This window comes from Cyphomyrmex costatus, unplaced genomic scaffold, assembly GCF_001594065.2.
Source record: "Cyphomyrmex costatus isolate MS0001 unplaced genomic scaffold, Ccosl1.0 scaffold398, whole genome shotgun sequence".
NCBI classification, from domain to species: domain Eukaryota; kingdom Metazoa; phylum Arthropoda; class Insecta; order Hymenoptera; family Formicidae; genus Cyphomyrmex; species Cyphomyrmex costatus.
This window is the reverse complement of record NW_017278185.1, coordinates 645,214-668,290: the sequence shown is the minus strand read 5'-3', so window position 1 is coordinate 668,290 and position 23,077 is coordinate 645,214. Positions and strand designations below refer to the sequence as shown.

The 23,077-nt window shown below is 33.4% G+C and overlaps 1 protein-coding gene across 1 annotated transcript in view; it reads left to right on the top strand.

Moving 5' to 3' along the window:
• The first annotated feature begins 5,390 nt into the window (after positions 1–5,390).
• Positions 5,391–23,077, top strand: part of LOC108776998 (uncharacterized) — a 29,537-nt gene continuing 11,850 nt past the window's right edge. Inside the window, exons 1-2 of the mRNA XM_018543776.1 lie at positions 5,391–5,469; positions 11,278–11,353. Coding sequence (XP_018399278.1) covers positions 11,312–11,353 — 42 coding nt within the window. The 5' untranslated portion in view covers positions 5,391–5,469; positions 11,278–11,311. The remainder of the gene's footprint in view (positions 5,470–11,277; positions 11,354–23,077) is intronic.

Here is a 23,077-nt window from a genome sequence, read left to right as displayed (position 1 = left end):
GGGAAATGTTAAAATAAATAAAATACAAAAAATATATTTATAACAAAATTATTGATAAAAAGATAAAAGTATTAACAACAGTATACCTTTCTCAGTTTCTAATTTTGTACACAGTCTTTAATATTTACGAATGGAGTAGAATAGAGCATTAATTATTACTATAATAATTTATAAAACTTTCCGTAAATTAAACCAAATTAAAATATATGTCGAAAATGGTTAAAATAACAATGATAGAAATATATATAATTATTTCCTCTTTAATTACTTACGTAACATTTACCAATAAAAATAAACAGACGTTACTTAATGTAAGAACAAATATCAAAAGACGTATAAGATCAGACATCTTCGGGTACCGCCATCTGAATTCATGATGAAGAACCATGAAGAAACGCAAGATACTCTTCTTGTGCGATAAAGGTGAATAACGTTTTGCTACACAATAAAAGAGAGATAGATTGTCCTATTTAATAATAAAAAAAAAAAATCAGAGCAGATTTTCTAAAATTTATAGATCAATTCATGTTTACTGTACTACATAATTATTAAATAATCTCCAAAATATTTTGTTAAATAGAACTTGATGAGATGCGGAATAAAATTTATAGTTTATACATACAAATGTTCGTGACCTGAATTAGATAGTAAATAAAAAAGGCAGGAAAGACTGCTTAGATTTACATATTTGCTTTGGGGTATACTATAGCCACGTTATTTTGGAGACGAACGTCATCGCTCTCCATCGTGTCACGTTCTGCACGTTCTCAAAACCGGCAGAATCGAAAATCGGTTCGCGATAGGCATTTCGGGCCGTATGATATCGTCGACAAAAGCGATTTGAATTCCTTTACGCCTTTATGGATTTTATTCGCACGAGCTACGACACGCGCTTATCCCTATTTCTCCAGTTTTCATCTCGCGAGGAGAAGCAATCTTGGCAGTCACGTCGCCCGTTATTCGATCTCGACCAAACGAAGTCGAGGCACGGAGTGCCTCGAAACCTTTGTCGATCGACTTGGCTTGAACTAGCGGTCGAAACTGCCGAAATTGGACCACTCGCGAGCCATTATTGGCACGTCGAACGGGGGTAGTTCGGAGATATCAAATCAATTGCGCGGTGTAACAACCAGTGAAAGCCAAAGTTCATTCGCTTTTATTATTGCAAATTAATTTATTTGTTAATTTTTTTATATTGAATTAAATATATTGAATTACTGTAACAGTAGATATTGACGCACGTAATATAAAATATATTTAATTTATACTTACTCTCTTTTAAAAAACACATCGACAAAACGATTCTTATGCTTTGACACAAAATATACTTAGGTATATTACAACTCAAACAAATATCCATAAAATATATATTAGAAAGAAAGCATTTTTGTAAAAAAAAATTGTTAATAGATAAATTTAAATAATTTTTTATATTGTCGCGAGAATTAATTTTGGAAATTTCAAGATTAATATAAAAAATAAATAATTATTCTCTTTATTAAACTTATTCTGTGGCGTTTACTATTTTATGATAATTTTCTTTTTTTGTATTATATGTTCGGTCAGTTTGTTATAACGAATCCTAATCTTTTCTACATATTTTCTTGTACTTATTACAATATTTTCTGCTCATATCTATTTTCTACATATTTTCTCATATTCATTATCATACTAGTGCAATGGAAACAATATACCGTGCGAATCAGAATAGGAAAGATCACTCTCATATACCTTGAAGGAAATATGATGTAACATTTATGTAACACGGTGAACAAAAAGAAATGAGTCATGCGTTTCCTACCACCCACGAAAGATGTGACATTTACCTATATTATAAACAAGAAGCGAGGTGAAAATAACCGTGAATTGTTTCGCGCATCTCATGATATATCTTTGCGAGAGAAGATTTGAAATTAATTAACTCTCCGTACACAGAACTATGTGTGACGGTGAATCTATTAAACGCACTCAATTATAATACTCTTCGTCAAAAATATCAAACAATTCAATTTTTTTCATCTGCAAATTTAGATTATTCTTGTTAAGATATGCTTATCTATTAATTTTTCTACGAATTATGTCATTTTGGTTCTTTGAAATTAATTAATGCTTTTTAATAAACATATTATACAAAAAATTTAATGGATTTTATAGATACAATGTCAGTAACCGTATTATTAAATCAACTCCGAAGAATTAAGATTAATAAATAAATATTCAGAAATCGTTTTGAGAGTAAAATTGTCTGGTGGGAAATCGAATTCGCGTCTCCTTTAAAATAAATTTACCAAGTCTCCTATGTTCCCGTTGATAATTCATGCACTCATCGCGAAAGAGTTAAATTATACCTTTTTCCAGAAAACTTTTGCCGCGGTTTTGTCTCTCCCGTCGCGGTCCTCCAAAAGGATCGAGAGGGTTTACTTTACGAGAAAGTTCGTTCTCACAAAGCGTATTTGAGCAAAAGGGGGACGAGCGAGTCTTAAAAGCAAAAATGTCGTAATCATGAGATGGTCCTTTCAACTTTTGCATTAATAGAAATTTATGTTCTTCTTTGGTACACGCGAGAAGTGAACAAGTGAGTTTCGGTGGATACAAGTTTCACTTGGAGATTATTATTATTAATTTATCTATTCGCGCGACAACTACTGAAAGATTAATAAGCTCTAAAGCTACTTTGTAAGTCTAATTCTATATTTAAATGATCGGTTATCGTGCAGCTTTACGCTTACCGAGGAGATGTTAATCTTTGCGTTAATTCAACAGCTATTATAAATGAAATTTCGACAGGTGTTTCAACAAATAATTTTTCCCTTGCCGATGTCAATAGAAGCATGAAGTCGAAACCTCGCTAAACGATCGTCGCATAATGCAGAAGTGTCGCGGTGAACGATTGCAGCATGGATGTCGTGCGAAAACGGAACTCGCACGTTATCCTCGAAAAGGTCTCTAAGCTGGCGTAGCATGGAACCGTTAATTAAAGGGAATAGAATTAATGTGCTTCTGTGCAGCGGGAGCTTACGGTGGTACCCAAGGTCTCCGTTTAGGCAGAATCGAGACGCCGTACCATCTGCAGATCTCGCGGTTAGACCCTCCCTCCTGCACGAGATATATACATTGCCCCGTATATATATATGTGTATACATGTATATAGTTTGCGACCTTATTTCTAATGACGGATATCCCAGCTCCGAAGACCGCAACGAGGAATTAAACGCGAGATGGGGAAGGAGGTAAAGAGAGAGGTTAATCTTTGATCTGTCAGAGAGACGTCTAGCCTACGTCGTTGTTGCAATATCGAATAAATTGTTTTCAGTACAGAAATGACTTTATCGAGCGATCAGACTCGCTCTCGTTAACGTACCTGGGTGGTACCTACGGCCGCGGGAGTCGAAAGCAATAATATTATTGCCCTGGATATTGGCCCTCAGGCACAACAGTGGTAGGTGTACCAACGAGGAATTAGAATTAGAAGCTACTCGATGACTCGGCCGCTTACTCATCTACTGAATATTGAAACGCCATTATCATAAGCGATCAGACGCATTCGATAATGACTTGCTTGTAGAAGTGCGAGCTATGCGCCACTAACGGCCTGTAGGTTGGACAAAATCGATTACGGTCCTGGACACCGGTAAATATAGCTATACAAACTGATCACGCTACTCGACGAAATTTAGCTTTCCATTTTGCGAGAACAGCAAAAACAAGCGGTGCATATTTAATCGCTATATGAAACGTCACAAATGCAAATGCATGAATGCTAGATAAACATCACTTAGGGAAAAAAAACTACAGTGTATGCAATTTCGCGAGACAAGTTGTGTATATAGTTAGATAAATTGAAACATTACAGCGCGCCGTTCACAATATGTTCGAAACTTCATCTAGAGCAGCTAGTTTTCTTATAACACGCACAATCATTTTACTAATTTTCGCTGCGTTGTAATACAATTAATGCAAAATATTGGAATTTCGTGCATTCACATCAAGCGTTCGCTCAAAGAAGAACTTTGTAATAATAATAACTGTAAAGATGATAACTATGATAAGTATGTAAGTTTTATTTAAGATATTTATGACATTAAAATGATGACAAATAACGTCAACTTATTTGCTGGATAATTGAGAATAAACTATTTTGTATAGCTATTACAACTATAAAATAATTTATTCAACTATGTGTATTTTTCATATTAAACTTGTATCGCCACTGTTATAGTTGCTGTCACTATGTCGTTTTCTCTAAGTGTTATATCATCTTCTTTCCCCTATCACGATTGAATGACTATGTTTTGTCATAATATGGATCGCGACGAAATATCTCTGAAGCACTGTGTATACTCATCAAACTGCAATCAACGTAAAAAAGGATCCATATATGAGACTGCACCATACGAAATTTGACTAATTGACAGTTGATTGCAATTAGTAAACTTGATAGAAAGTATATTTGCGGTTATGCTATTAATAATTTGTAAAGGTTTTATGTTCAATTTTCTTTGATAAGCGAACTGTTCCCGATTGTTAATTTGTTCCACGAGAAAACAGTGTGCTTTCCATGAAAGAATCGCGCATATATTTTTCTTATATGAACTGCAAAAACTGGGGCACGGTGCAGTTGAGGCAGGTAGAAACATATTATATCGGCCTTTGGAGGCCTCTGTTTGCGAAAGGACTGTTCGGTGGTTCCAAAAAAATTCGTTCTGGGAATTTGAACTCTTTCAAAATGAACCTCATGGGAAATTCAAATCAGTTTTAAACAAGAGTTCAGTCTAAAAACGCCGAATTTTAAAAATATGGTATACATACTTTAATATTACGTTAGGAAAAAGCGATTAATGGTGCATCTTGTTTAAACAGAATTTATTTTCTTAACGCAGTATCTTATTTTAATCTTCCAAAGTGAGATCATTTTAGATAATGCGATTACCAATACATTATTTATTCTACACAATATCGTTTATCACTGGTTGTAACCTTTTGTTAATACAAGTCTATCTCTAAAACGAAATACTTATTAAGATCTCACAATTTATCAAGCATGATCAACTAGACTATCATCTCCAGATGATCTATCATGTCGATAAATCACTTTATCATGAAGAAACTTTATTATATCTTTGAAACTCTCTCTCTCTCTCTCTCTCCAAAGGATACCATCCGGCGGAGGGACCACACGATCCGACCTGTCCAAACGTCGTCATTTCTAGCAAGACGCACCACGTTCACCTGACACTTCCTCCTTCCAACGTTTCCTCTCGGGTTCATGAACCCTTCTCGTTTACTCGCCGTCGCCTTCTTACTCTCTTCATATTAACCGGGAGGGAGAAGGACGGAGAGGGAGTCGCAGGATGAAAATCAGAGAGGGACGGTGGAACTGTCAGTGCTGCATTGGTCCTCCTCGCGTAAAGACGGGCCACGGATCATCTGTGATTACCTCTCTGCCGGAGTCCTTTCCCGCAGACAACGGTGAGTGCATTCTCTCTCTGTCTCTCTCTCTCTCCCTTTCGCTTGTGTCACATCGGCGCTGTTGCTCGTACATTTTGTTCGCTATCGAGTTCAACGCTAAGTAGATTCTGCCTTATCGTGCCGCATCAATAATGCAACAGACGCACACAACCACAGGACAAAACGATGCTGCGCGAGTTACATTTTGGCGAACGTCAAAAAGACTGTCGAAACAATTCAATCCGATCTTTTTGGTCTGATCTACGCTTGTGTGTAGATCTGTCCCATAAAACCATCGAATGCTTTCTCTTTACGCTGAAGAATATTTTTTGAAATTGACTTCTTTTAAACACGAAAATATCGAGATATCTAGAAAAGGTTTTTCGATATCAATACTTTTAGATTGTATTTTAGATTTTTACCATAGAATCGCTCAATTAATCGTCCATATTGCGACATATTGACATTTCTTGGACAAATATCAATCATATTTTTGCGGCAAAATTAGTTGTGGGGCGTTCTAATTTCCTCGCTTGCTTTCGCAATATTTTATAACGATTTTCATCAAAGCGTAACTAATAATAAAAATCCTTCAATTATTTGTAATAATAAAAAAATCATTATTTTGCTCGTTCTTTTCCCCAAATTATAATTAATGAGCTGATGTGAAAGTAACATTAAATTATTAAATTTAAGCAAATATTTATCATGAGCGCAACAAAACAATGGGGCGCTGTTTTGATAACCTGCCCTTTAATGCCCGCAAAACAATAGATACATGAATATACATTATTACAAAGTTCACCATCACAATTGAGATAAAATGTATACCTTGCCTTTTAAGGTAAATAGAAGTTGAACATGTAAACTATAATTAAAATATATCACTCCTATATACAGTACAGATCATTCTAGCAATATTGCAGCAACATTGCATCGTTGCAGCAACATTGCTGCAGGCTTTTATGCTGTATGAGATATGTTTTGTCTTCTATGAATACAGAATGTTCAGTTGATATATAGTTTCTCACGCAGCAACAATGTTTTACAAAACGGAGACTCCCTCATGCCGTTACAATTTATTTCAATGAATGAGATCGCGCAGCTTGTCGCACGCTTAAATTCCACTATAATTGCGCAATCTTGAAGGTGTCCGTGGATAAGCGACGCAAATAATTCTCGAGCTCCGTTTTACGCCAATCCTCCCCATGTTAGACCCACGGCGTAATTTCCAACGATTACTCGGGGAGAGAAAGAAATTTCGTCTGCCGTGTGTCTGGACTTTGTCGAGCCGAGATGAGAGATAATAGGAATATGGAGAGCGCGGAATGGCCAGACGCGTTCTTAAGATGCAGCCATCTAATTGCACCGCTACGCACAGCCCGTTAAATCATCGCGAGCACCACTTCGTCCCCCACATCGTCCGTATCTCAAAGACGTTATTAAAAGCCGCTGTGATATTAATTGCGGAGTAATTATCTCCGGAGAGCTATATCGAATATTGTTTTGTACCGCGTACAGTGCCAATTTGGCGTTTAATCAATGCAGAATTGTAATCTAGCGCTATTTAATTAATTGCGAATTTAACTAAATGAATTCTACGGCAATTAAGGTAACACGTGTGTTTTAATTGAAGTTCCGCACAAGTTTTATACCATCATATAGGAATTTCTATATAAACGCGGATTGTTGTTATATCAACTAGAACCGCCAATTTTTGGCTCTGCTGACCGTTTGACTTTTTTTCTCTTTTTTGTATTAGATATACAGAATTGGAGATATGTGAATATAATACAAATAATTCTAATGACATAAATATAATACCAAAATAGCTTTTTACTAACCGCGTAAACAAAGACAGAAAATTACTAAATTGACACCTTCAGCGATTCTAGAGGAATATTATCGGCGATTCGAGTGTCATACAGAACTCAGAGAAAAAAAAATATCCTCATTGTGTTATGACGCGATAAATCCAGCTTATCCGCGATTAATCGAATCCGTTGGAGGAGTCGATCGCGCGCCGCACCGCGTTGTTATTCTGATATGACATATCAAATGCATTAAGCTGCACAAATGCCCGGCGCCTTTTCTCCCTCGTCTTCAAATTGGGCACGTGCTCGCCATGTGCGAACCTAATTGTGCACACTCACCAGACGTCTGCACACGCACGCGCGAGTAACAACATCAAAAATTCCGATGCGGTTCGTGCGTTATTAAATCGCTGCAGAGATTCTTATCTACCCGCCGTGGGAGTGTCATACCTAATTGCCGGAAGAATAAAGTGCGCTTCTCACACGCTTCTTTTCAAGACGCCAATTAAAAGTTGGTTACCGCGACTCTACACGCAGCATAATATTGTTTTGCGTTTACGTTTGCCCTCGTCCGCTTCCACGGTCTCGGACGATTTATTGGCACAAGTACACGTTCGCTTTTCACGAACTTTATTGTAAATGACCGCACGCGCGTGCAGTTTAATTATAGAAATGGAGCCGTGGTACTTTGGTGGTGACCATACGTATGGGAGTAGCCTATGGTAATCGTGGCGAAGAGTACGTTTTTAGTAAAACTATAAATAATCCGTGCAATAAGAGCACGCAAAAGTCGAATACCTGGGTCACCGGACGTTTTCGTTCGCTTCGTGCGTACACCGTCGAATTCGACAGATTTGCAAAGTTTACATTGAATCTAATCAAATGCATTTATTCCAGAGTTCCATGCGATGAAATGAATTCTTCAACCGTAAACATCGTTTATGTACACTGTACACCGGCAAAGATTGAACAATTACAGTAAAAACAAATAAAATTGGGAACAAGATAAAATAGATAAAAACGTTTGTTATTTTGTATTGATAAACTCGTAACACAGGAATATATTTTTGTAACATTATAAAGGAGCTTCTTGATTTCTAGGATCTATTAATTTTTTTTTTTTGTTATTGTGCACTAAGAGAAAAGCTTTTTTGATATTTATGACTATTAAATGCATGTTACCATAATTATTATTAGTTTTACAACGTAAACAATAATAGCTGTACCAACAGTTCTATCAACAAATATTATATATGTAGTTAATCGACTACAAATTAAAGTTAAATTGTATTCTTTTTTATTGTCAACTTTATTGTCAACATCAACATATATGTTTATTGATAGAACTATGTATATAGTTATTATTAGTACATTATAGACTGCTATAATGTACTAATATAATTACATGTTGTCATAATTATGGTTATTACTGAATAACCATAATTATGACAACATGTAATTATAATCGCAAATACCGAAAATTTTGTTTCAGTGTAGTTTTAAAAGAAGTTTCTACCTAAAAACAATTGTTTTAACTAAATAAAAAATTGCAACTTCTAGTATACATACATATATAATAGTATGGTAAATTTGCCAACGTGAATAGAACAAAACTGTGAAAGATAAGATTATATGCAACATAAAATTATTCCAAATTGTTATATTACTTAAAAATTAGGAAAATCAATTTCCAAGATCACTACAGGATCCATATGTTTCAGTAATGGATTGATAGCTGTAATCTATCTATTAGAATGCTGTATCAACTGTATACGTACATCTCCGCTACGATAATTTTAAAAGAGTTAATTAAGTACCTAATGCGATGATCAGGACTTCTAATCACAACGCAAAATGTACTCGGAGAAAATAGCAAATAAGTCGCGAACCACTATGCCTCTCAGTTCTTAACCATAAAAGTCTCGCGGTTACGTCACGTTCGTGAGTCACAATATCTGTTGGCCTAAAAACACTGTTGCCACAGCGAGCCATCACATGTCAATAATTTCCCGAAGAGCATCTCGTCAAGGACGGCAGTCTTGAATTTTAATGAATTCGCGTTGCACCGCCGAAAAAAAAAAAAACGGCGTCATTATTCACTTCTACTTACGCGTGAGTAGATTTACGTATTAGCGATCGGAAATATGTCTTTCAACCATATTCTAACGCCAGCTGTATACAAACGTTTCATGGACGAGAAGCGCATGAAAACGATTGAGCTCGATAACGTGATATCAAACGCAGTGATATCAAACGCGCGCCCACGCTACTGATCCACCCACGTTGGTTCGATCTTTACAGAGAGGTGAAGCGCTCGAAAGAGCAACAATAATCACCTGCCGTTCCATCCAGAGCTCGAATTCGTTTTGGCTTTACAATTACCTTTGCGAGCCGCCGCGCGAATTGCGCTATAGTAATGCGGCAGGTGGAAACAAAAAGTGAAAGCCAATTATAAACCTTTTGATATATTCCCGCTCGGAAATCGCATGCACTATCACGGTAGCCTGACGTTTCTCTTTGCGCGATTTTGAGAGATCGACAGCTTAAGAGGATTTTTTTTATTTGTCCAAAATTGGATAAATAAAAATATTGATTTCTATTACTTTAATTGTAACATACGTAAATTAAATTGAAAATTGATATTATTTAGTACTAATCCTAAAAAGTTCAGATTTATTACATAGTTTAATAAAATTCCGGAATGAGACTAGTTATTTCCCGTAATTTTTTGGATTCTGAATGTAAATCCGCGCGCGCCACGATTTTCAAATTGCTCCATCACGTCACAATTTGAAAAATTAACAATCAAAGTTGCAAAGAAGGATTATTTTTATACATTTTGTTATGTTAAAATTGTGATAGATGACATGCTGGAGAGAGAAAAATAAATTCCATTTAATTTATTATTTAACTATAAATTTGAAAATTGAATTCCTTAACAATAGGAGATACTTAGTTTTAATTGCAATAGAACTGCTTTAGTTTTTTGCACATCATATTTACAAAATACGAAAAAATACGTGAAAACAATCTTTTTTTACAACTTTTGCATTTACAAATTTTTATTCAGTATCCAAAAGAACTGTAGAAAATAACTAATTTCTTTCTGATGTTCGAAAAAAGTCATTTTTTGTTGAACTGTGTTATTAAATCCAATTAACACATTATGTTAGGGATGTCCAATTTTATGTCGGAATATATTCGATATATTGTTACAGTAACGAATTTCTGTGAACGCAAAGCAAGCCATATATTTATTTGGCCGATGGTTAATATAGTTATTACGATGCATCCACTTATGGGGGCACTTATGCTTTGTAGCTAATACCAGCATGAAACTCTATTTTAAGTATAATTATTTGGAACTCAAGGAACTGCATCGTTTTCCGCACACACACGCCGAACCGATCTATTTTCACCCGCGATATTACCACTCTGCCAGTAGCGAATTATAGATACGCAGCATTTGTCTCAGTGTTTATGACGCCAACCTTTATTGGAATATTTAGCAAGCGTATCTCAATTCAGCGAACCGGAAAGGCAGTTCGTAATCCATGAGAAATATGCGAAATTGACAAAACTTGTTAATTCCAAACTAATTGTATTTTTAATTACATTTACGATATCTATTTTCTGTTTACTTGTATCTAAATAATTATATTTAAATAAAAGTTGTATTTTTTGTATAATAATAAATACAAATATTATCTTTAAATCACATTAGCATCGTTAGATATTGACAATGTTAAATGGGTAATTTATAAACGTCAATCATTTTGTAATATTAAAATAATACAAAATGTATATAAATAATAAATAAAGATTTATCAAGCTTTCGACATTGATATCATCTTCTTAAGAAAATAATATATAAATTTTTTTATTAAAATTTAAACAAAAGAATTTAGATCATTATATTGTGGAATATTATGTACATATCTGTGTGCTAAGATTTATGGTTGATTTATGTCCATTCATTGTTTCAGAAATAACGAAACTTTTATTATTTTTACAGAACGAGAACACCGCAAGCAATAGACAGTTGAAATATGGCAGCACCGCAGGCGTCGTCGCGTCTCGAGATGCTGCAGGTAAAATAATCAATTCTATCTCCTTTAAAAATGGCAACATTAAAAAAGATAAGTTTCCATCGACAGACAAATTAATAGGTTTACTTAAGAACGAACGTGCTTTAGCAGGTGGCATTATTTAAAAGTCACTTGTATAATTGTCGTATAATTCGTAATAAAATATAAATTAGATGTGTATACATATATAAAACAGTGGAATTGAATTTTATTTCTTTATTAATTTTTTAATTTCAATAATTTTTTAAATGTAATAAAATTAAAAAATTTACTAATTCCTTAAATTATATTACCGATTAAATAAATAATATGCAGTTGTCATATTCAGACTAGTGAATAATTGTTAAGTTATAAGAATATAATACAATAATTATATTAAACGAATTATTATTAATTTCTTACGCTGATATGGATGGTGGAAGCTCTGGAAAAGTTTATTCTTGACTGTGACACTTCATTACATCAGATATTAATCATAATGCTTGTAAAATAAATCGCGTACATCTGCGGAGATTTTATACAAAGTAGGAAAAAGCATTCTTGATTAGAATATTTTACGAAAACACAATAAACTGTACAACGACTCCTATGTCGATACAGTTCTACTTTCTCTCTTCATATATATATATATATATCTCTTTATATCACTTGTAATATCGAAATATATTCTGGTTAAGGTAGACCGGTTAAGGCAGCTTTGACTCGTGTTCTTTTGGCCCACGTATCGTTTCTGTGAACCGAGCGAACGCATATATGGCATCTTGTTCAGGCAACGCGCGCACAACGATCGACCCACGTATCGATATATCCAAATCCAATGGACAGCTAATATTTAGACGAATATCAAGCGCAGACCTTTCTTCCGCCTACTTTTCTACAATATGTTTCCTAGTATATGGATATTAAAAAATCAATAAATTCAGCGCGCGCAAAAGTTATATAAGAGGCTCTAAATAACTTTGTTACTAAATCACAGTCATTTTTCATATTTCAATATGATTTACGTTCGTTTGAATAATTTTATTAATAATCATTTCTTGAAGATTTTAATAATACACATTTAGGAAATTGTTAAATCCATCTTTTACTTTGACCACCTTTTATAAAATAGGTAAGTAATTAATACGACACAAAAGTAACTTATAATTTGCGAAGTTAAATCTAATGGAATAGATATGTTATCTTTCTTTTTATTTTGTTTCTTACTACTTTCGAAAACGTGTTCACGTATTGGAAAACGTCCTGTATATTTGAACTTTAATACCTGACTTTAATCTCTTACACGACACACCTCTAAGGGCAATCCCCAGCAAAAGGCGGGTATACGTTAAGAGGAATAGCAAGACTTGAAGGGAGTAAAAAAAAAGTGGACGCTTGGTTTGTCAACCATGACCGACCATTGAGGGACTCGTAACCATAATACTGTGACATCACTTCCTTTGCATTGAGATGCGTCATACGACAGACTTCTCAGTCGCATTATCTTCATGAAACTATATCTAAAAAAAGAGTCTTCATCACTGTTTATAGAAATGAATAGTATTCTATCTTTATGTTTTAATTTTGCAAATGTCATTTGCACTAAATGACTTTGTTATCTATGCACAGCATTTTCCTGTATGTATTATTGATTATAGTTAGTCTATAAATTGGTATCATTCAATGATGTAAATTATTACATCCTAAAGTGGACTTTAAATTATTTGATGTACATTACGATACGCCAAGTTATATGTAGTATTTTCTCGTAAATTTTATAATACGATAATCTAACACGGATTTTAAACTATCTAAATATAATTCCAAAAATACAAGCTTGTACAATACGTATTCATAATTCAACAGCATTTTTCTGAAAAAAAAGCTCTCTAAAAAATCTCTCAGAGAAAATTTCCGAAGAATAACAGTCTGCTTCAATTTTCAATAATTCTTCCTTTTCATCTCGTTTTTTTCGCTTTTTCACACTTGGTTATATGATAATACTCTTAACGAAACCATTCCGTGAATTTACGTATTGCATGTCATTTGACTTGAAGATGAGGAATCAAACGGAAACGTGTTAAATAATCTAAATAGTCAGATTTACCTTTTCTATTTCGGCGCATCACGTTTTTAATAATATAATACAATAAATAGTCTCTGCATGCGCTAATCCGTTTTGTGTGGGCATGTAAGAAGATTAATTTTTCGTATTAAATCTTCTTGATGCTTGCTTAACTATCAAAAAATCGCGAACAGTTATCTTTCGGCTGAAGAAGTTGTTAATTAAATTGAATCCAAGATAATAGTTGAATGCAATCTGCTAGAGAATCAAGTCGAATAATTAAATCGTGTTCCATTATTATGCAAGATATTTTACACCAAATTTACGAACATTATCTTTATTTAATCACTAATTTGGATTAATTTATTATAGATCATTAAAATTAACATAAAAATACTATCAGAGTTATTGTAGTATATTAAAATTTATATCATGCTGAGATAAAGAAATACTACACTGCAAAAATTAACGATGTCTTACAAAAAAGATTATTTTTTAATGATTAAATTAATTCATCAAATCGCATTAATATAACAATAATATATAATAATTAATCTAACGATAAGATTCAAGATTACTAACATAATAATTCATTTGACGACAAGATACAAAATAATTTTGCACGATTAAAATCGTTGTGTACTTTATGAAAATTGCCACGTTAGTCTGAATTTTGTATAAGGCATGAGAAATAGTAACTACACACGCAATTTCCAAGAAAAATTAAAAACATTAATTCAGAGTTAATGCGAAATGCATTATAAACGCAATATGCGATTCGCGGACAATTCTTAATATTAATGCGCAAAAACGATCGAATAACCGAGTCAACGACGCACATATTTTGCGCTGCCCACGCTTGACCTTCCTGCATCGAAGGTGTGAGTCGAAAAAAAAAGATCTCGAACGGACACGATTGCATTACGTCATTATCGCTTAAAGTATTCAACTCGGTCGATTATATTATTTGCTCGCTAACATACTTCCAAAATATTTTACGATCGCCGGTATTACTTATCATCATTAATAGACTAAGAGGAAAAAATTTATTAAAATTTATCATTTATTATTTCTTTGTTTTTGATTGTAAAAGATTATCAAATTAAAATTCATTAGAATTATTAAATTACAAAAGAATCTAAAGACTTCTCTCTAATTTTAAATTAAACGTTTCAAAAGCGATTCATCAATGAAGAAATTGTAGTTTCTAGAAAACTATTTCTTCTGGTTAATTAGACCGCGAAATAATTGAGATGCTAGACCATTTTTAGACATTGTAGAAATATAATGTGCTTTTGTAACGCGTTCCAGAATTTTTATCGGACCATAACCTTTTACATTACAAATTTCTTTACTCGTTAAAAAGTTATGAAAGAAAAATATATACTTATGTTTTTTCGCTGTACCTAACATGAGAGAGGAAAACGTAGAAAAAAAAAATTGATCAAAATCATCAAATGCATAATTGTACTATTGCATGTGACAGATATATGTTTCATCTACACGCAGCTCAGCACGCACCGACACGCAGGAAACTGGTGCGTGTTGCACGGAAAGCGAAACGCGCTCGCTCGGATAAATCTGAAACGTGGATTCGGAGCAAGGAGGACCGCCGAGAACGGCAGCGTTAGCTCATAAATAATTGATGAGGAGGTGCGATGCAGCTTTGCTCGCCACCGATTTGTAATTGTAATTTCGCGAGGTGCATGTCCAGTTAAGCAAAGTAATTATGGCCAGGTTTCGTTATCAGGACACGTGCACGATGGAAGACAACGAGATGCGTCTGCTGCAAACTCCGAGTTACTTCTCGTCTTTCTTTTCTCGCCGCTCTATCTCGTTCATTCAGAGATGTATTATATGTATTTTTTAACAAAATGAAAAAAAATTATGAGAGAATAACAAATTTTTCTATATTGTATTTGAAAGTAATAAATACGAAAAATTTAATAGCGATTTAGAATCAAAAATCATTTCAATAAAATGCTAGATATATTTTTTCAAATAATTAAAATAAAATGAACAGAATTTTATGTAAAGTATAAAATTGTATTGTTAAATATAAATATTGACTCTAAATATTAAATCTTCATATGTATATATAACATTCATTTTTATATGGAAAGTATAATTTCCAATTTTAATCACTTCTTGCAGAGATTATTATATATCTAATACATCTTTAATTTTCGTTGCAGCAAATAGTGTATTTTTTAAAGCAGGGATCTAAACCAGTGCAATATATATAGATATATGCTAGATTTGTATTTATATCACGAATTATGCGAGCCCGCGAAAATATCTTTCGACGAAATCGCGACGATTGGCGTCCACTTTTCATGTTTATAACGGGAAATTAATTCCAAACTTATACATTGAATACCCTTTCGTAGAAATGTCAGCCGATACAGCATGAGGTGTATAAAAAGTTTGCATGGTCGCACGCGAAAATTCGATTTGTCTTCGACGAAATACAAAGTTCAAGGTTCCTTGGGAGCATCGCGCGAAATGATTAGGTCTCGGTCTGCCGAGCGCCGTAATCGCGAGTGTAGTACCTGCACCCAGCATTTCCCCTCCTTGTCCCTCCTTCCTCTGGCGAGCAATAAATTTTGTATCTGTCGTAACCTCGTTTTCAAACGTGACGTTCGGCAGCGGGCGTCTCGCGGGATCAATATTTCGGAAGGGTCGGGGAGAGGGGGAAGAGAGAGTCATCCGTGGTACAAACGTATAAATAGATAATTCTCCAAATAACGACTATGTAGCCACTGTAGCCCTGTACGTCAAACGACAATCGAATATATGGAAATTACTCGGCCGTATTCTATCGCACCGTTGACGTCACATTTATGAAGTAACGGGAAAAGGGATTTGGAAGCGAAAAAAAATTTGATTATCCAGAGTTAATCGAAGTCCAATCTACAGAAATTTGAACAACACGATTCCATTTATGCCATATAAATTTAATTAACCATAAAAGGGTTGTACTTTGACTCTCAACAATTTGAATTCTTTAAATAAATTATACAATGAAAGGAACACATATATTGTAAATTGACATATAGTGAGTACAAAAATTCGTACAAAGACAAATTTTAATTCAAAAAGCTTTATTTTTGCAGAAAATAAATATTAATTAGCAATTTTATACAATAAATACGTTAGAAGTTTGAATACATTTTTTGTGTGTCATCTTTTTAGATAAAATAATTTTGAGATATATACAATCTATTTTATTCTTTGTTAATACATTGCGAATTGATATGTACTTTTTAAAAATAAGGTATTTTTTAAAGATATCTTGCCTGTACAAGTACCTTTTGTATTCATTGTGACGATATCAAGCACTTAAAAAGATTTTATCGAGTGTGTGTCATAAAAGAATTAATAATTTTATTATGAAAACGGGATAAGCATTTTTTTTCACTTGTAACAAAATGGTTATTTAAATTCGTTTGCAACCAACAAAGCGGTTGGTTCACCATTTATCTCCTCTCAAAAGAGCTATGCTTCACATTGTACATCCTTTCGCAAACTACGCGTTATATTGATACTTTTAAGAGGGAAGCGTGTTTTCTCCTGCGAAGGCATCCAATTTTCACGGCAGCTTGCGCCGTTTCTCAGCGAAAACGTTATTCTGCGCGAAAGGCAGAACTCAGCGGTGAAATCAAAGTGACGCTAGCTAGGCGAATCTTTTTCTTTGCCTTTTTTTTTCATTTTGCAGTAATATGACACAGCAATATGTTACGAACTTGATAGGCGGCACGCGAATGGGATGCTTCCCGGGAAGCATTACAACGATTTTTCCTAGAATCCTATTCCTTACCAAGTGCACGAAGCAGTGCTATTAAATATGAAATAGGACACGGTTTACAAAAATATTCAACAGTTTTAGACAACCTTCCACGGCATAGAATAAGCTTAATATCTAGATGCCGCGCGACAATTAAAACACTTACAATTGAAATTTTGAAACGTCCAGTACAATTAATTTTTATAGTAAATTTGTCAACTTCTATTCGATAAATAAAATCACTCATCACTCGGTGCGAAACACAGCTGCGATAATATTTTACTGATGCAATTTGATGCATTAACGGTCAATTTCTTATGTTGGCGAGTCAGGTTTAAAAGCGATAAGGAAGTAATAAATCTTGATAAATCAACTGCCAAACATATGACTCGTTTATATCAACTTCTAGGATCACTTCCATTACTTTTTTCAACCTTGAACTTTGTACTTTTGAAATGTCCAAGCAACATCGATAGGCTGTCTTGAATTCTTTGAGAGAACGATTTACACCACACGCGAGTAAACTTTACCGCGACTGTAAAGACTGTAATCTTCTGTGACCAACCAACTTTATTATTACTAGGAAAAAAGTTTAGTACCTTCAACAAAATTGACATTTTTCACAGTAATCGAAGACTTTGTTTATATAACAAAAAAATTTAATTTCTTTTGTTTAATATATAATACTTTTCAGTATAAATAATAAAAATATTTATATCAACTAAACAGTTTTATTGGTAAAACTAAACAGTCTTGTTCAATACATTTTAAAACAAATATTTGTTGTTACAGCAAAATTTTGATTCATCAAACAAACCATTTTTTTTAATGTATTAGATTACACTGTTTTGTTCTATGAAACTCTTAAAATAAATCCATCAAAACCATGTATTGTTAAAAAATGCTTTACTTGAACGATTTTGTCGAAGACACTAAATTTTTTTCCTAGTGTACACTAATTGGAAAACAGCTTTTATATTCAGAAGACATAAAACGGTTTTAATAACAAAAAAGAAGAATATCGTAATATAAAAATAATTATATTATATTATTTTTGAAAAATATTAAATATATCTATATATATATATTATTTTCTAAAAGAGAAAAGAGAGAAAGAGAAATTTAATTTGATGTTAAATGGTGAAATCATTTAAACAAGAAATTCGGAAACATATTATTACACCTTCATAAATTTTCGTTAACATGCAATATTAAAGAAAATGTATAAAGGTATAATAACATATTTCTAACGAAATTAGATATATTTATTATATTTAATTTACTTTAAATCACATTGCGTTATTTGGAGAAATCACTGTCACGTGTAAAAATGTATCGTTAAAATATCATTTAAGCTTTCGTTATTTAAAAGTTTTAGTATCCGTAGATACTATAGAACATGCAATACGTCACGTTTTACGCAACTTGTATTCTGTACATAAAGGATAAAGCCTGCACATAAATCCACGCGCTTGTATTATATATTGGAGATTCTGTCCGTCTGGCAGTTCTTTGTTTGATTACGTCACCGACTACAAAGGTAAGAGCGGAAAGAAATGTTAAACTATTAAAGTGAATCGATGTAAATCGACACTTGGGACTCAGCCGTGTGTACGTGGGTGCTTTTTCGATCGTCCGCTCAACGGTAGCGGTGGCTATCATCCGCTGTCGTAAGGGTGGTTAGCTTACATTAGACGGACATGCGCCCTGTGCCTCGCTATGTCGGCACACTATAGTTTGCAACAACACACAGTTGTGATGGTAACACTCACAGTACTGCAGTCCTACCGGCATTGCAATGTGCGCGTATGTACTGATTATTAAACCATCCATCCCCGGCTAATCCGTAACTTTCGTGAAATTAATCATTTCTCGATTAACCACGCCGACCGTCTATGAAAACGTTCGACTGCGTTTGCTCGTGCTTAACGGTATCATACGTGCATTTCACCGGTTGGTGTTGACATTGAACGCGTATGTACGCTGTCGTGTTTTGCGCGCGTACAAATTTGCATGAGTGTCAGATCGCGATTTTACATGAGAAACGATACGCGTATCGCACGGCGGCGACGTCACGCTGCGACATTATCTTTCACGCGAAAATATCACTTGCGCTAAAATATGAAATCGAATCACTTTGTACGTTGGTTGTGTGTGCCTACTCGTTATCGCAACCGTATCGATTTAACGAAGATTGTCCTCGATAGATTCGCTAACAAGTACAAATTGCAGTAATAAGCCCCGGAAATTATAAACTAGCAGTATGATAATACCGCAAAAACGCTCGAATATTTTAATAAGTGAAAATAATATTCAATTCTGAAACATAAAATTGACGTTATATCTTCTCAAGTATATAATCTACACTGTTAGATATGAAAGAGTTAATGGTAATCTAATCGCTTAAGTTAAATAACATTTTGTTAATTTTAACTTTCATGTATATTTATGTCAAAATGTAAATCAATTCATTCCTGTGATCAATTTGTAAAGTAAAAACGTTCATATTTTAACATATTTACTTAATAAACGCCTAAATTAAATTTGAATTATATAATATTTTTTTCTAAAATTGTGTTGAATTCATTGTTAAACAATTTAGTTAATATAATGATATATTCGGTAGGAGCAATAAACAATTTACAGAAATGATTAAAATTAACTCTAATTGAATGTGACGTTATAAATTTGATAAAATAAAATTGTTTTTGTGCTCAATCTTAATTGCAAAATTTCATCCATTTCGAAGCTCACTCTTAACATATATCTTATACATGTAATAAGATTACTCTACTTGACCTCATAACGAAAGCAAATTCAAATGAGATCAGAGATTATCAAATTTCTACGATAATAAATCACAGATTCACGTCGTCACGTGCAAAAAGTTACATTTGCAGGACGAAACTCACAGAGTAGATACATTGCGTGACAGCGTAGGTGTGCATTTGCTCTGCATAGCAATAAAATAATTTATCTATTAAGTGCAGGATATGTTAATACGTGCACGATAAGAGAAAGTTATTTATATTATATAAAGACGTTTTAAAGATAACATCGGTATTTCCATCGCACGCGAATTTTTAAGATATCGGTAAGCAACTTTAATAACATTGAAACTTGCTTCGAACACGTAAGTTCTCTCTTTCGCGAAGTTGGAGGAGAAGAAATTGTGAACTTGACATATCGCCTCATGTTGCAACCTCTATTTAACGTCAGTACGCGAGTAGGCTTGTTGACTGCTTTAGCAAAAAGTTCCTCTTTATATATTTTTTGTTTTTTTTTTTTTTTTTTAGAAATTCTATATTAAAATGGCAGATGTTGTGCATGCACTAACCATATTTCCTACTTTTCTAAACGTTTCTAAAATATTTAGAAGACGTGTTTATAATCACAAGTGAATTGAAAATGTGAATCAATAAACTCTACAAAACTGTGAATCTATGAACTGCTCGAAAAAATTAAGATGATTATCTTTGTTAAAATAAATGATTAATAGTGCCAATGATTCGTGATTCAGTGAATTTATGCCTGAGTTTTCAATGTGAAAGAATTTGTGTGAGGATCTCTCAGGACAAACTCAAGACTGACGACATTCAGAAGAACTGGAAACCTAAAGAGAAATGCATATCCGGTCGCAACAGCTGGGCGCTCGCGGAGTCTCCATGGACATGAAAACATCTTGGGCGTCTCAGGAATACGACTCTATGTTTCCTAATTTAGAAACTATGGTATATTAATTTTAAAAATTTAATACGAATTTCAAAAATGAAGTAAATGTGTCACAAGATAAGTCAAGATATAATAAGATCCGCGAGAGCACAAAAATAATAATCACGGTCTAAAAATAAAATTTTTTACAGTTTTTTGTTCAATATTAAGATCTTTCTAATAGATGCATATTGACCATCAAGATTTAATCGTGATATTATTTCATTTAGCTGCGTTTGTAAGTTTGGGAAAAATTTCAGCGCATAGTTTGATAAAACTACAAATATGATATATATGCACGTAGATATATAATATATATATAATTTACATTGAGAATTATTTATGCAACAAAGTTCTAGCTTGGATCGTTATAGGCATTTCATCTCTATTTCTTATTGGTTGTGTTCTCACATGTACGATCCTATGAGATTTAATATTCAATATTGTTTAAGATTTTTTAATTTTTCTTAATTTCTCAAATCTCTCTTAATCTGCGATCGCGGTCTTTAATCAATGAGTATCGTAAATGAGTAAAGATATCAGTTAATGGGCACGTTTTAACGAAGACGGAGAGGTAACGCAAGTAGGTGATCGTATCATTAAAGCGGGTCAACGTCATGCATTTCGTAAGCCAGTATCCTGAAGTTGGAAAAGGAGAAACTGTGAAGCAAAAGCACGCGGGAGAAACGGGAACATCGCTTATTCTATATACGGTCATGTATGTCGGAGTCGTCGACTTCACGAATCTCGGGTAGTCCGCGTGCGCTCAGGCGATTTAAATCGACACCCAATTCACGATCCTTTTCCTAAAAACTGCTCGCGTGCGCTTCTATCGCACGTACAGAAACGAGCGTAATTGCTGAAGCACAATTTTCGTATTATCTATTTTCAAGTAATTACGTCAGCCATTTAAGATTCGTCTTTTTATGTATTTTTATTTTTTTCATCATCTCTTTATTAGCAATCAATCGCGTAAAGTTAAATCATTATCAAATTATATTTAATTAGAAGACGAAAATATAGAGCTATCATGTTTACTACTCATATCGATCGTTGTAATCTCGCGAGCGTGCATTACTGTTTACCTATGTAATGGCAACATATTATGGGTATTTATTGGGTCGAAGAAATAATGTGATAATTCTATTATACAGTCAATAATGCATATAATTGAACTCTCTGTGGGGTTAGAAAATTTATTTCCTACACACTTGGAAAGTATTTTTGCTTTGCAATATTGAATGAATCTAACTCTCAATTACTACACATATTGTAAGATGGTTGTTTGAAATTCAATATCGCCTTAATGCAGTTTATATATCTGAATCTAAAAATTTCCTAGCACATCTGCTAGTTGATTATCGTAATCTTTTACGAGTGCAAATTCAATTGACACATTATTATTGTCAACCATCTTTGCATTGAGTTTACGAGTTTACGCTTGTAACTATATAGTGTACAGAGGTAAAGTGTCCAATATGGCGGGTTCATTAGGAATGAATCAATTAGTGGCGCGGCTGATTGCCGATGCAATCATCGAGGGGATATGCAATTAGGAGGTGCTGCATGATTATTAAACCGCAGTTGATTCTTGCTCCATCATTTCCAAAACAACTATAGAAAATCCTATTTCAATCCTATTACAAATGTATTTTATGCCGTTATGTCATATAAAAAAGTAAAGAATATTAAATCTTAAATATCATCAAAGAATAAAGAGTGTTCTTATTAAAAGAACGCAACAAAATTATTAAACTCTTTCATGGAAAGAATAATTTGCTCAAGTATCTAAAAATTTAAAAGGTAGTCATAAATTTGAAAATAATTTTGTTGAGCCATCAAAATAATTCAGAAACTCAAGCATGACAAGCAATATTGCAAAAAGTTTTGACATACCAGTAACCAGCTTTAGTGCCCTACATAATTATTTGGATGAGTCAACAAAATTATATTTTTAGATCTGTATCTAGCTAAACTTTTAGTTACTACTGCAAAACCGTTCTTTCTATATTGGAGAAGTAACACTCTCTTTTAATTTATTTCTTTACAATATTTAATGAAAACGTATATTTTAAATGCTGTATTATCACATTTATTAAATCCATAGTTTCCCCCCATCGAAAAAAATCTTTTTTTTACTATACGATTATAATTAAATCAATACAAATGTAAAAAAAAAAAAAAA